At 34.7% G+C, this 13,938-nt stretch overlaps 2 protein-coding genes across 2 annotated transcripts; both read right to left on the bottom strand.

The window, feature by feature from the left end:
- Window positions 1–3,938: 3,938 nt before the first annotated feature.
- On the bottom strand, window positions 3,939–4,723 carry LOC125217710 (17.8 kDa class I heat shock protein-like). The gene has a single exon (XM_048119231.2). The coding sequence runs from the start codon at window positions 4,527–4,529 to the stop codon at window positions 4,059–4,061; it is 471 nt and encodes a 156-aa protein (XP_047975188.1). The 5' UTR covers window positions 4,530–4,723; the 3' UTR covers window positions 3,939–4,058.
- A 1,244-nt stretch (window positions 4,724–5,967) lies between these two features.
- LOC148933498 (glutathione S-transferase T2-like) lies at window positions 5,968–7,021 on the bottom strand. The gene is made up of 2 exons (XM_089060354.1): window positions 6,968–7,021; window positions 5,968–6,471 (listed from the first exon to the last, which is right to left on the bottom strand). The coding sequence occupies exons 1-2, from the start codon at window positions 7,019–7,021 to the stop codon at window positions 5,968–5,970; spliced, it is 558 nt and encodes a 185-aa protein (XP_088916480.1).
- Window positions 7,022–13,938: the final 6,917 nt, after the last annotated feature.

The following is a 13,938-nucleotide window of genomic DNA, read 5'->3' as shown; positions in this document are numbered from 1 at the left end:
TTAATGCACAAGTATGATAATACTCCTGAAGCTACTAATTATGGTTATCCATGGTAGCTAATAATGTATACAGTATACGTATATATTTAAGATAAATAAATTGCATAACATTATATAGTTGTAGTACAATAGTTAGTTCAGCTCAAGGTCATAATATATGTTACCTTACTAATCATGTTTGTTAATTTGCTATATTGAGTAGCATAGTAAACTCACAACTCTTACCAAAACTCTCTCTACTAAAAACTTCAATTTTATATAGGATAAATAAATTACTATGAAATGTTTGGGACAGAAATTTAGTCAATCAAGAATTCAACAAAACATAGTATTGTTTCGAATTCAGTAGAAATCAAGTAATCAACAGTTAATTCAACTTATTTAAGCACTACAGTTATAAGAGAAGAGTAAATCTTGGTTCACTATTGCAAACATTAACCATCTCAATAATTGTCCCTTTTAAAATAAGCTTATTCGAACAAACAAACAAAATTGCCCGAGTTTATTTGCCACTCCTTTAGCTCTATTTTTCATAATAATTGGAAAACAAATCAGCTCAGAAACATTTTATTATAAATTATATGATCACCATACGTTGAAGGGTACTTAATTTAAATGTTTAGGTGATGGAAAGATATACAAATAAATCTCAATGGAGTCAACTATTTTATTGATATATGGGCATGAAGGGTTGACATTCGTAACGTTGAAGAAGCAAACACCTTTTTCTAAGTAGTGCGGTACCAATATAAACTTGAAACGTGTAATGAATTTAGGATTTGACTCTTTTGTTAAGCAAACTTCATTTTGTTTAATCTTTTTGACTTCTTGGTTATCTAAAAAGTATGTGTGATGTGTCATTTCTAGTGCTGATAATTGATTTTATAAGAAATATTCCCTATACATTGATAATAATATTGGGTATGATAACATTTATTACGTTCAGTATTATAACAACTTGAATACTTGATATTTCGTTAGGTACTACTATGATTTATATATGAGTCAAATTTCTTTTATTAGTTCAGTTTGTTAATCTGCTAACTAATTATATCCTAAATCTAAGTATAAACAAATTCTTTGTTACCACATAATTCGATTTACTCGATTACATACGAGTAAGATTTCTTTAAAAAAAAGTAACAGTAGCATATGGTGGAGTATATATTTAAACGTCTAATGTAATTAATAAAAATCTATAATTCTAATTAATTTGCTAATCAAATGATTTTTTTTTCCCACTGATCAAAACACGTTAAATGAATGATATTGAGTGATGAAATCAGGTCGAATGTGAATGTTTAAGAAAGTTAAACTTAATTGCATTGAACTATCCGTAAGAAATCACAAAATCGATGAAATTGATTGTGTTACGCAATAATGATATTTTCTATATTTAATTATGAAGAAGGGAAATCCTTTCACTTCAAGATTTTTTTAAAATAAAAGTAAAACTATAGTAATGTAGATCAATTTAATAAAATAAAAATGTTGAAGATCAATCTAATTGTAATTTGGTCAAATTTGAGTTGACTGTTAAAATTTAATCATTCCGTCATTTTTTTGTCAAAAAATGGACCATTTGTAACATTGAGCACAAAAAACTACCAAAGATGTTGTTGTTTTTTTTTTAATTAAAAATCTGAAAAAGATTGTATATATCTACGACAAAAAAAGTAGACTATAAGAGAATAAGCAATACATGTATTTGTACCATATTTCAAAATTAAAATTGGCAATATTTAAAATAATCAATGACTCTGTTTTATTAATAACTTTTTGCCTATGATCAATTTACACAAGTGAATATTGTTTGACTCGAGGGTTTGTATTTATTGGCCCAAAGTCCACTGAAACTAAATCATTTGGAGAATGTTTAACAGTGGAAGTTTGTATTCAATGTGGGTAATCTAATTATAGAACTTCCAGTCAAATAAATGCAACTGGTCCCTCATATAGTACTTCAGGTTTTGATAATGATTTTAACGTCTAATCAATGACTTGGGATAATCCAAACAATATTCTCAATTTGCTATAGTACTAATCAATTATTCGAATCATCAATTAAATAGGTCCATAACATTTTTAATTTGATCACTTACTTAAAAAATATTGAAAAAAATAGTAGCAAATTCAGTCCATACTTTAAATTAATCTTCATATGTCGTCTCTGAATTTTGATATAAAATTTATATAAAATCACTGAAAACCCAAAGTATATATTGTTCTCTCTCCACAAAATTCGAACATTCATTTTGAAAGAACGAAAAGATCATATAAACATCTTTCATTACTTAATTAATTTTGGTGTATGTGTAAGTAATGCAAAGATAAAACATATTATTATATTATTCTAAAGCAGCTGCAATTATTCTAAGTTGGGCACATGGTTGAATCAGCATATAGGTTATTCATTGAATCAAAGCAAATGTTCCATAATAAATATTTTAGGTGTAAGCAATTGTATATGATTTTTTGTAAGAGTACTAATTAATATCAGCTCTGATGCACAAATACATTGCACTTAGCGTATTGGTGCAGCGGACATGACTAAGCAATGTAGCCGGTCCCCACTAATTAAAGATTAATAATTTCCTAATTTCTTCTTTCTGTTTTGATTGAATTGAAGCTAATGAATTTTGTGGGAAGTGAAAACCACCATATGACTGCACCAAGAATCTAGTTCCTGTTATTATTAGTTAACTAGATTGTGATATTTGGGGTTTCGTAAAAAAACATTTAATTATGGTACCACTTTGATTAGTGTTGGGGCAGTCGGTTCATTGCATCTCATCTTCTAAATATACGTGAGATTTATATAATTTTTTAAAGTCATCCTTAACCTTAATTATTACTACTACTTCTTGATTCAAGCGGACTGGCCGGGCCTATTTGTGGACTAGTGCTTTTATCTTATCTTATAACAATAATTTAAAGATCAAATCAAATTTTAATTTAGCTTAGTTGGGCCTAAGTTTTGCTAAATGTAGCCCAGTCTGATAGTAACATTATAACCAAATTACGTAAAAATTAGTGGAGTACTTCGTTAACTAGGTAAAATTAGGGAGACATCCACTAGAGGTTATTTATGAATCAGAACTGTAGTCCACTTTCCTTTCAAAACTCAATAAAGATGTCGAAATAACCAATTGGTATATAATTGACTCAAATGCATAATTCAAGCTATGAAACTCAACAACTAACACATCAAGATACAATCAAAACCTACAAAATAATGAGTTTGTTACCAATATTTGATGTAACTTCTAAACCTAATGAAAATTCAATTTCTCTGAGAAAATCGAAAGAAAGAGTCGATATGGAATTACAAATTTTGTGTAAGGAAATCTAACCAAAATGGCACTAGCCTTTGAAGCAGTCTTATAGGAGAAGAAAGAAATTTCACAGTCAGCCGAAAAAATTATGAAACATAAGCATTTGAGGGATGCTATGTTTATTGAGATGAAAGCCCTATTAATGAAGAACACTTCGGGTGAAAAACAAACTATCTAAAGGAAGTTTGTAGGATGCCTACGGATGTTTTCAACAAAAAAAAGACATTGTAATAAAAGAATATACCCAGACTTATAAAGTAGACTATGTTGAGACTTTCTCCCAAACCTAAGGGGTGGACTATTCGTGGGGTGAGCTAGGCTAAAACTTTCTTACATACCTATAAGGTGGACTATGCTGAGACTTTCTCAACTCATGGCATAAATTAACACCGAAGGACCACATTCTCTATTGCCGCAAACAAGGAGTGATCTCGACTAATGCTTTCTTGCACGTAGAACTACCAAAGTCCAAAGCAGATATTTATTGCTGAATGTATTTTGTGTTCAGGCAGATAACAGGTGAGGAATGTAATTTGTGTTGCAGCTTATTAAACAGATAGTAATACACAAATTTTTTATGATAGTTCACATTAGGCAGTGTCGGAAAATAAAAACACAATCTTATTAAACGGGTTTTTGATTACATTTTACAAAGTGTCCGAAAATAATAACACAAGCTTTACAAATTGAAATCAAGAACAACCCGACCACCAATTTTTCCACTTAACCAGAAATATCAATAGCCTTAACTTCCGGTTTCTTGACTTCCTCCTTGGGCACCGTCACCGTGAGCACTCCATTTTCCATCGCCGCCTTCACCTGCTCCAGCTTGGCATTCTCCGGCAGCCTGAAGCGACGGCAGAACTTGCCACTGCTCCTCTCCACACGGTGCCACTTGTCGTTCTCCTCTTCCTGCTCCTTGCTTCTCTCTCCACTGATTTGCAGAATGCCACCATCCTCAACCTCAACCTTAACTTCCTCTTTCTTCAATCCGGGAACATCAACTTTGAAGAGATGGGCCTCCGGCGTCTCTTTCCAGTCGATGCGGGCGTTGGCCACCGCGCTGGTTTCACGGGCAGAGGAGGGGAAGTTGGTGGAGAGAGGAAAGCCCTCGAAGGGATCCCATACATCCAGGGAAAATGGGTCGAACACGTTGCTGCTGCGGCGGCCGAAGAAGCTCGGAATCAGAGACATTTTTAGCTTCAACTCGGAGAATTAATGCCAATTGTTTGATTGATGAGAGCTTATGATTATGACTTGAAATGTTTGATGAGGAATCGGGATGAAGGAGGAGGAGAATTTATAGTAATCAGGAGAGAAATCGGTCGGTTTCTTGTGGATTCTGGACTTCTCTGTATCTGAATACAAATGGTAGATTCTAGATTTAGCTGCCACATTCTACACTTCTCTGTTGCGAGGAGGATCACATAAAAAATTTGGGCTTGTGAATAAAGTAATAGCCCATAATAAAACAACGCAAGCTTTAGCTAACTGTTTTTAAAGTTACCAACTTTCCATAAATTCTGATTTTTTTCTTTAAACTTTAAAAAGTTTGTGTAATATCATGAATTTTATTATCGGTTGTCATTTTTTCATGTCAAGTTTTCCGATCTGATTCAAACTGTTCGTTTCCTATTAAGACAATGTCCAAATTCTTTTATCTTACTATTGTTATCTTCGTCTTTGAAATAGCTTCATGTGGGTACCTTGTACGCCTCAATCGGAACTCAGATGAAGATGTTATGGCCATTTGATGAAGGTTGCAACCTTTGTGCGACCTTGTACCATCATAATGACCATAACTTCTTCATCCGAGTTCCGATTGAGGCATAAAAGGTACCCACGCGAAGCTATTTCAAAGACGAAGATAATGATAGTAAGATAAAAGAATTTGGATATTATCTTAATAGGAAACGAACAGTTTGAATCAGACCGGAAAACCTGACATGAGAAAATGGCAACCAACAATAAAGTTCGTGACATTACACGAACTTTTTAAAGTTCGTGGGAAAAACCGGAATTCATGGAAAGTTAGTGAATTTAAAAGCAGTTACCCCTATATAAAAACATAAGCCCGAACTCAATTACTTTTATACTTCCAATGGCTTTAGGCCAGCCATAGCCTAGCCAAAAACTCCTCCTGTCATATCATCAGGACAAGAAACTCCTCCTGTCACATCATCAGGACAAGAAACTGGACAAGCAATAGCCTAGCCATAGGCCAACAACATTATAAAAAACAAATAAATTACAATCACGCAAAATACGGAATTAAATTTACGACACAGATACGAGAAAATGCGATAATTTTATTTATAAATTTAAAAAAAGTAAAAAAAAAATTATATAATGTTTAAAAAAAACACCATCTTGCTTCCACACACGATCCCCTGCTCACTCGCCGTTGCCACTACCCGGGATCCCCAAATCTTGCGCAGCTGAGTCCCCCTCGTCTCCCCTGGCCCTACGTGCGCGGGCCAAATCGGCCTGCATACTCTGAAGAATCTCATAAAGAAACCCCTTTTCCACGGGGTCTTCTGCCGCCTTCCATTGATTGACAATTTTCCACATGTTCATCACCGTTTGTTGACGCACGAGTTCGGTTGTCGATTTGCCAGTAGGGGAATGCCAACTAGACCTCCTGGGACCCTTGGGCGACTCCCCTAGAACGGGCCCGTTGCGCAGTCCTTTGACCAACCGGACAGGTGCGACGAGTAAACGACGGAGGGGATGGGAACTCCTGAGCATCGTTCGGGAGCACGTGGGAACAACCGTTGCTGTTGTAGTCACCGGCGAGGTTCAGCCGCTGCTTCTTCGGCCAGCCAACATCGACACCCGCCCGGAATTTCTCAGAATCCATCAGCACCTCATAGCAATTCCAGAATGTGAACTCCTTATAAACATTCTTCAAGGGGAACTGCGACTCCGCGATCCTCCTGACATCGTCGTCAGTTTGGCCGCTGGTCTTCATGCGGAGGTTGTTGGCATACAACCCCGCAAATCGGGAGACCGCAGCCCTGATTCGGTCCCACTGCTTCCGGCACTTCTCCCCGCTGTGTGGCTTCCCATGCGGACAATGTGTCTTGTAGGCTGCTGCAATCTTAGCCCACAAGTTGACGATCCTCTGATTGTTCGACTGGAGAGGATCATCGCAAACAGTCACCCAAGCCTTGGACAGCCCGACGTTCTCGTCATCCGTCCACTTCCTCCGTACATTGTCGTCATCAGCCGGCTACGACGACTCACCGACCACCTTGCCCTTGCCCTTGCCCTTGCCCTTGCCCCTCTTCTACTTCGGTGCGCCCCGACCCCGATCTACTCCCCCTGTATGAAGGGAGTGTCGTCGTATCGATCGACTTGTTCCAACAACTCCTCTAGGGAGAAAGTGTCATCTCCAGTGAATTGAGTCTCCAATGGGGTCGATGTGTGGGAAGACACAGTAAAAAAGTTAAGACTGGGGCGATAGACATTGTCCCACCCCGCCTGCACCCCCTACCCGCCCTGCCACACTGACATACTACTACCCCCCGGCTGCACCACCGGCTGCACCCCTGGCATCCCATGCATCATCTGTGGCCAAGGGTACATATTGTAGTACCGCCCATTGGACTCCATCCACTTCCCACGGGTACCGTGGGAGTTTGCGACCCGCACGTCACTGGAGGAGAGTCGTTGTTGTTCTCCATTTCGCGATATTGCTCTTGTACAAAAACTAAGAGAGAGAGAAACTCGTTAAAACAAGCGGTGTGAATGGAAATGACGTTAAAATCGCGTATATATAGAGTCTCGAAAAATATAAAAAAAGGAGCGCTCGCCGATCGGGACGCTACAATGGTGGCTAGCGGATCGGCCAACGAATCGGCTTGGGCTCGCCGATTTAGCATGCCGATTCGCTCGCCGATTTCGCGCTAGCCAGTCCCAATGGTCTGCTAGCGGACCGGCCAGCGCGCATGGAGCGACTAGCCGGCCCGCTTGCCGCCATTGGATATGCTCTAAAGAAATAGTGTGTATTATTTTCATTGTCTTGCATATATTTTTTTGTTAAATATCTAGAACTCGTAATAGAAGGTAATATAACTTATCACTATTTATAGGTCCGTTAAAATAGAGATATTGGCATGGAGCATTCCAAAACAAAGTGTATTATTTTCATTGTCTTGCATATATTTTTTTGTTAAATATCTAGAACTCGTAATAGAAGGTAATATAACTTATCACTATTTATAGGTCTGTTAAAATAGAGATATTGGCACCTGACATTATAAAATTTTCAAAAAGTTGAGTTTTTTCCACGAGCTTTGAAATTGACAAATAATATCACCAACTTTATTCCAAGTTTATTATTTCCTACCAGTGAAAAAATTCTGATTATATTAATAGATTGAAGAACAAATTTGGAGGGTGTGCTTCAAGAAAAACTATTCTCAAAGATTGAAAATCTTGAAACTCTCGAAGTTGTTGTTGAGAAATTATGAAAAAAATCCGTATCATGATATTATTTGCCAGAATTTTTTTATTGGTGGGAAATAACAAACTTGGGGTAAAGTTCGTTATATTATTTGTTAATTTCAAAGTTCGTGGAAAAACTTAACTTTTTGAAAGTTTCATGATATTAAGTGTCAATATCCCTTTAAAATATGATATTTTTGCACAACATATATTTTAATGCATAACAATTAAAGTAAGAGGGGCAAAAACAAAAAAATAAATAAATGAAGTATTGGCAATGAAGAATATGTCTCATTGTAATGGAGATAAAAAAAATTCCAATATTGAAAGTGCATGCTTTTAAGAAACATACTAAAATGAAATTAGATCTTACCGAATATTTTTTAAGGCTGGGAGGGAGTATAAACTAATTTTGATGGATGGTCAAAATAAATAAGTATGACTATTTTCTTAAGAGCATATACAACAAGGAAAGATAAATAAAAAAGATATATTATTTATTTATCTTCTTAAAAAGTGAAATATACCCTTTCAAAAAATAACACATTCCAAAGGATAAATGTACTATAAGAAAGGTAGGGAGGTGATAAATTGCTAACTAATTAGCAATCCAAAACTAAGGCCAATTTTTAAATATTAGATTAGGAGATCTAATAGTTTATATAATGTCAAGTATATTATATTTTAAATTTAAATAATTATTAAATAAAATTAAAGGGTATTAATGTCAATCATCTCTTATTAAAATTATCCTAAAATTTTAAATTTACGTATCTCTCTCAATTTAAATTATATTTTTGCAAAAAATTTATCAAATTAAAGGTAATTTTATAAGGATTCTAACAAGATATCAATTGCTTTTGTTTCGACGATGTTCGGATGATGAAATTTGATGGTTTATATTTCAGTTTTCGTATATGTTGATGATTTGACGAAATCTCAATATAATGCATATAAAATCTCAATATAATGAATGTAAAATCTCAATATAATGCATGTGAAATCTCAATAAAACTGGGTTGATATTTTCGTGTACTTGTATTAAAATACTCATGTCATTGTGTTGATATTTATAATACATTATGTTAATACAAAAAAAACACGAAAATTATAACAAGATGATGAAATTTGATGATTTTTATTTCAGTATTCGTATATGTAGATGATTTGACCAAATCTCAATATAACGCATATAAATTATCAATATAATGCATGTAAAATATCAATATAATGCATGTGAAATCTCAATAAAACTGGGTTGATATTTTCGTGTACTTGTGAAATGCATTAAAAACATAAAGTGTCGTACCTTTTCAAACATCTTCCCCATTAAAGAATGATTTCATGAAATTAGGACAAATATGGTAATTATAAGATTTTACCTCTCCATTGATAGAGAGGTAAAGATACCTCTAAAAAAAAGGTATAATACCTTCTCAAATACCTCTTCCTTGGAAAATGATTTTCATGGAAAATAAATAAATATAGTAGTTATATAACTTTACCTATTCATTAACTTTTTTCCTTGAAAATGGTCTAACAAAATGGAGCAGTATATAGGGTCATATTAGGATGAGATTTTTGGGCATAATTGAGAAATGAGATGCAATCTCAGCCACTAATTCACAAGATTAACTTAATGTCAACAACTATCACATTATGTCAACACGGGAGTATAATTTTCTTTTCATTAAATTTTATTTGAAATCATTTTCTAAAATCCTCTCTAAAACTCTAGCTGTAAAGTCTTCAAATCTTCAAATCTTCAACATTCAAATCATCAAATCTTCAACATTCAAATCTTCAAATCTCTTCAATATTCAAATCTTCAACTCTTCAAGTCTTCAACATTCAAATCTTCAAATCTTCAACATTCAAATCTTCAAATCTCTTCAACATTCAAATCTTCAAATCTTCAGATCTTCAACATTCAAATCTTCAAATCTCTTCAACATTCAAATCTTCAAATCTTCAAATCTTCAACATTTAAATCTTCACATTCAAATTTTCAAATCTTCAACATTCAAATCTTCAAATCTCTTCAACATTCAAATCTTCAAATCTTTAAATCTTCAACATTCAAATCTTCAAATTTTCAAATCTTCAACATTCAATAAAATAACACTTACTAAAATGTCAACAACTAAAAAATAACACTTATAATTCACATATCAGTACCGAGAATATCGAATGTCAACAACTCGTATTAAAATGTTAACAACTAACAAATAACACTTATAATTCACATATCAATACCGAGAATATCGAATGTCAACAACTCGTATTAAAATGTCAACAACTAACAAATAATACTTATAATTCACATATCAATACCGAGAATATCGAATGTCAACAACTCGTATTAAAATGTCAACAACTAACAAATAACACTTACAATTCACATATCAATACCGAGAATATCGAATATCAACAACTCGAACAACTCGTATTAAAATGTCAACAACTAAAAAATAACACTTACAATTCACATATCAATACCGAGAATATCGAATGTCAACAACTTATAATTGACATTATATGTGTATAGTTGATATGAATTGTATATGTAGTTGACATTATATGTGTGTAGTTGACATGAATTGTATATGTAGTTGACATGATTGTACATATAATTGACATGAATTTTATATGTAGTTGACATGATTGAACACATAGTTGATATTATATGTGTGTAGTTGACATTATACGTGTGTAGTTGACATGAATTGTATATGTAGTTAGACATACATTATATATGTAGTTGACATGGATTGTACACATAGTTGACATTATATATGTAGTTGACATAGATTATATATGCAGTTGACATTAAAAAAGGAAGATAGCTAAATCTTGAATCTATCTCTTAGCAACTAATTTCCATTTGGAGAATATCACCAAACACCTGGAGTGCATTATGATTAACCTTGATTTTGAAAAAATGCTCATAAACCACATTGCTCTAATCAAAACAAAGCATCACATGCAACTTCAAAAGGAACAAATTCAACCACAAAACCTGTACCAAGTTAGCGATTTCCAACCATATTATATTACAGATCCAAAGGAAAAAATTCAACCACAAAACCTGTACCAAGTTAGCGATTTCCAACCATATTATATTACAGATCCAAATTAATAGAGTAAAGATAAATGTTGCTAATATTCCTACATAGAACATGCAAATACTCTCATCTGATAAACAAACAGAAACAAATAAAAGCAGTCGTAATCAATCAATAATCAACACTGATTTAAATGTTAAATATCGAGATAAACGTTCTGAGAATAAAAAGGAATTTCAGTGTATATAATTTATCAAAATAAAAATGCAGCAGCAGTTGCTGCGGTCAACCAAGACCATGAGATGCTATCTATCATCACTCTTGAATATCCTAATTTCCCCCAATTTTAATCGCCCTCTCCAAATTCTCAACTCCAATTTTCTTTCTCACACATCTGTAAGCCAGGTAAGCATGTGCGGCGGTGTGGAAACAGATTTCTTCTCCTCAATTTTCGATCTCTGACTTCTTCTCACCAAATCTCCATCGTTCTCGTTTCAACCGCGCTTCGATTAGGATACCGAGCCTTTGCGGATTGGCTGCATCATGTAATTGGAGGGGATTCATTTCGAATCGGCGTCGGAATTCAATTCTTTACCTCTCGAGGCCGATTTCGGTGAGACAGATCAGTGAGACAGATCTGAAATTGAAAACAGTTGTTGCTCATGAAATTGAGAAATACTTAGATGGATTTAGTTGCTTCTAATATCAATTAACCAATCCAGAGAGATCGAGATAGAGAAATCAGCTGTATTGAATAATTGGAGGAGCCTAGACGGCGGCAGGGGGAGGACGGCGTGGTGGGTGGATGTAACAGCCCGGATTTCTAGGGTATAATAAATACGGCAACTGCTACCAAAACGGACTTAAAAGCAATAAAAACATAGGCTAGGGTTTCATTTAAAGAGATTTGACCAAGGTATTAAACGAACTATCAAGCAATAAATAAAAGGTTTAACCTAGAAAATCAATGAAGAATTGATACCATAAACTACGATCAAAAGTCAAGGGTTCGACATAAATTCATCCAAAAACCACAACATGTCTCAATCTTCTAAACCACAGGGAACAAGTTCAAAATAGCCAAATAATACTAAAGTATTTCAGAAATTCAGCGGAAACGACCAAGAGAAAGTGAAGCTATGTATGAAGACACAGCTACACTTGGAGTTCAAAATATCCATCTTATTTAATTAATGTGCTCAACACCCACCACCGCTCGTCGCCGTTCAACCTGCACATAAGGAAAACACATGCATGGCTAAGTATTTTGAAATACTCAGTGAACTCGTTGCCAAAATATTTTATTAGTTATGCCACCCTTACCATAGTGAACTCGAGTTTTACAATTATCAAAATAAATATCATCGAGTATCACAAAAATATTCTCTTAGACTGGCCAGTCAAACAACTCCCCACTTTTCTCATCAATTTCCACAATCACAACATTTCCATGGTGCGACGAAAGTGTGGCCACATTTTCGCCCACGAGACCGGCCGACTAGCAAGGACGGCTCCCGATCCCCACCGTGTACACTAGCCTGATAGGGTTTGCGGCCCTACTCAGACCCGAATTCGTTTATACATATCCATAGCCCTATAGCCCAATGGAGCGAACTCTCAAACTGGGTATCAGACGCACAATATCATAACAAAACAGACATAGGCATGGCATAACAGTTAAACCGCCCTTATCTCTCCACATTCATAAATTTGCACATAAAAGAGTTTAAGAATGAAGCCCACCTCGACTGCTTAGGTTTCAAGTACGTTTCTCTCTTTCGTTATCCGGCTTCACAACCGAGGTTTCACCTTTTAATCACATAGGCACATATCACAAATCAGTTTCAACATCAATCTCTTAACTCATGCATGTCTCAACGCTTCCCCTTTTTTCCACCGATCCGGTTTACATTTATCAATCAAAACAAGACATATCCATCATATATGTCTTCATACTCAACAATCTTAGATCTAACATCAACTTATGTCACACATGAGTGTTAATCACACGTCACAAAAACACAAACGCACACACGCACGCATATACACACACGCACACACGCACATACATTTTCTATGTCCCACATATCCCACTCTCGCTCAAACCAGATGCATGAGGGTTCAAGAATACCGATTAAACGGTTTGAAAGAAGAAGATTAATATGTAGGTACCTTTTCTTGTCAAAACGAACGGTAGAAACGAAGTAGAGACTTGATTCTTCAAAAATCTTGAGGCTCAAACTCTAACTCTTCTCACAAGATGAAGAATTATAGAAGAAAATTAAGAGAGTTAGAAGAGAGGGAGAGGGGCATGTGGTAGGGGTGGGGGCGATTTCTTTGGGGGCTAGGGTTAGGTTTCTCTCCTATTTATAGGGTTAAATAAAATCTTTAGGTAATTAAATAGAATATTTGAGAAGATTTGATTTTACACAATTAAATAAAATCAAGATTGTGAAGTAGAGAAGAAGAAATAAAAAAAGAAAGTGAGCTAGGGTTCAAGGCATGGAAATTTTTGAAAATTATGGCTCTTATTTAGCCATGATTTCGTTTGGTATATTTTTCCGGAGTAGAATAAAATATCACGGAGCAAAATAAAATAAAAATCCTCCCATTGGAAAAATGGTAATAGGCGTGTATTATGGGGTTTCTCCCATAAGGAAAAGATTTGGATATTAACTAAAATAAGATATGACAAGATCTCTTGAGGTATGGTAAGATTTGCTAGAATATTTAATTTAAGGTATGGAAGGAAATCAATAAGGGATCAATTAAACAATAAAATAATTCCTCCTTCCCAAAAATAGGTGATTTTCGAAAATCACCTAGAACAACATGGGTGTCGGATTTTTTTTATGGAGAGATAGAGAATAATTGGGTTTTGGATTTAATTTGGATAAATATCCCAAGAAATAAATTAAATCTGGAAAAATAGAATTCCTTCTCCAATAAGGTGAAGGGGTCGAAGATATCAAATTATGTGGTTATAGTATTTATGGAATTTTTTCCTAATATTCTCACTCACCCTTAAACAATCAAATCACCACATAATTTCACCTTTAATTCAAAATATTCATATGCCACGTCATATA

Source organism: Salvia hispanica, chromosome 1 (genome assembly GCF_029641045.1).
Source record: "Salvia hispanica isolate PSC_SH4W2 chromosome 1, Shi_PSC_v1, whole genome shotgun sequence".
In the NCBI taxonomy this organism is placed as follows: Eukaryota; Viridiplantae; Streptophyta; class Magnoliopsida; order Lamiales; family Lamiaceae; genus Salvia; species Salvia hispanica.
This window is presented reverse-complemented; position numbering and strand designations above follow the sequence as displayed.

Coding starts and splice junctions, on each gene's coding strand:
- LOC125217710 (XM_048119231.2), bottom strand. CDS start 4,529: ATGTCTCTGATTCCGAGCTTCTTCGGCCGCCGCAGCAGCAACGTGTTC.
- LOC148933498 (XM_089060354.1), bottom strand. CDS start 7,021: ATGGAGAACAACAACGACTCTCCTCCAGTGACGTGCGGGTCGCAAACT. Junction 6,472..6,967: donor GCGGGTCGCAAACTCCCACG/GTACCCGTGGGA, acceptor GATCCTCTCCAG/TCGAACAATCAGAGGATCGT.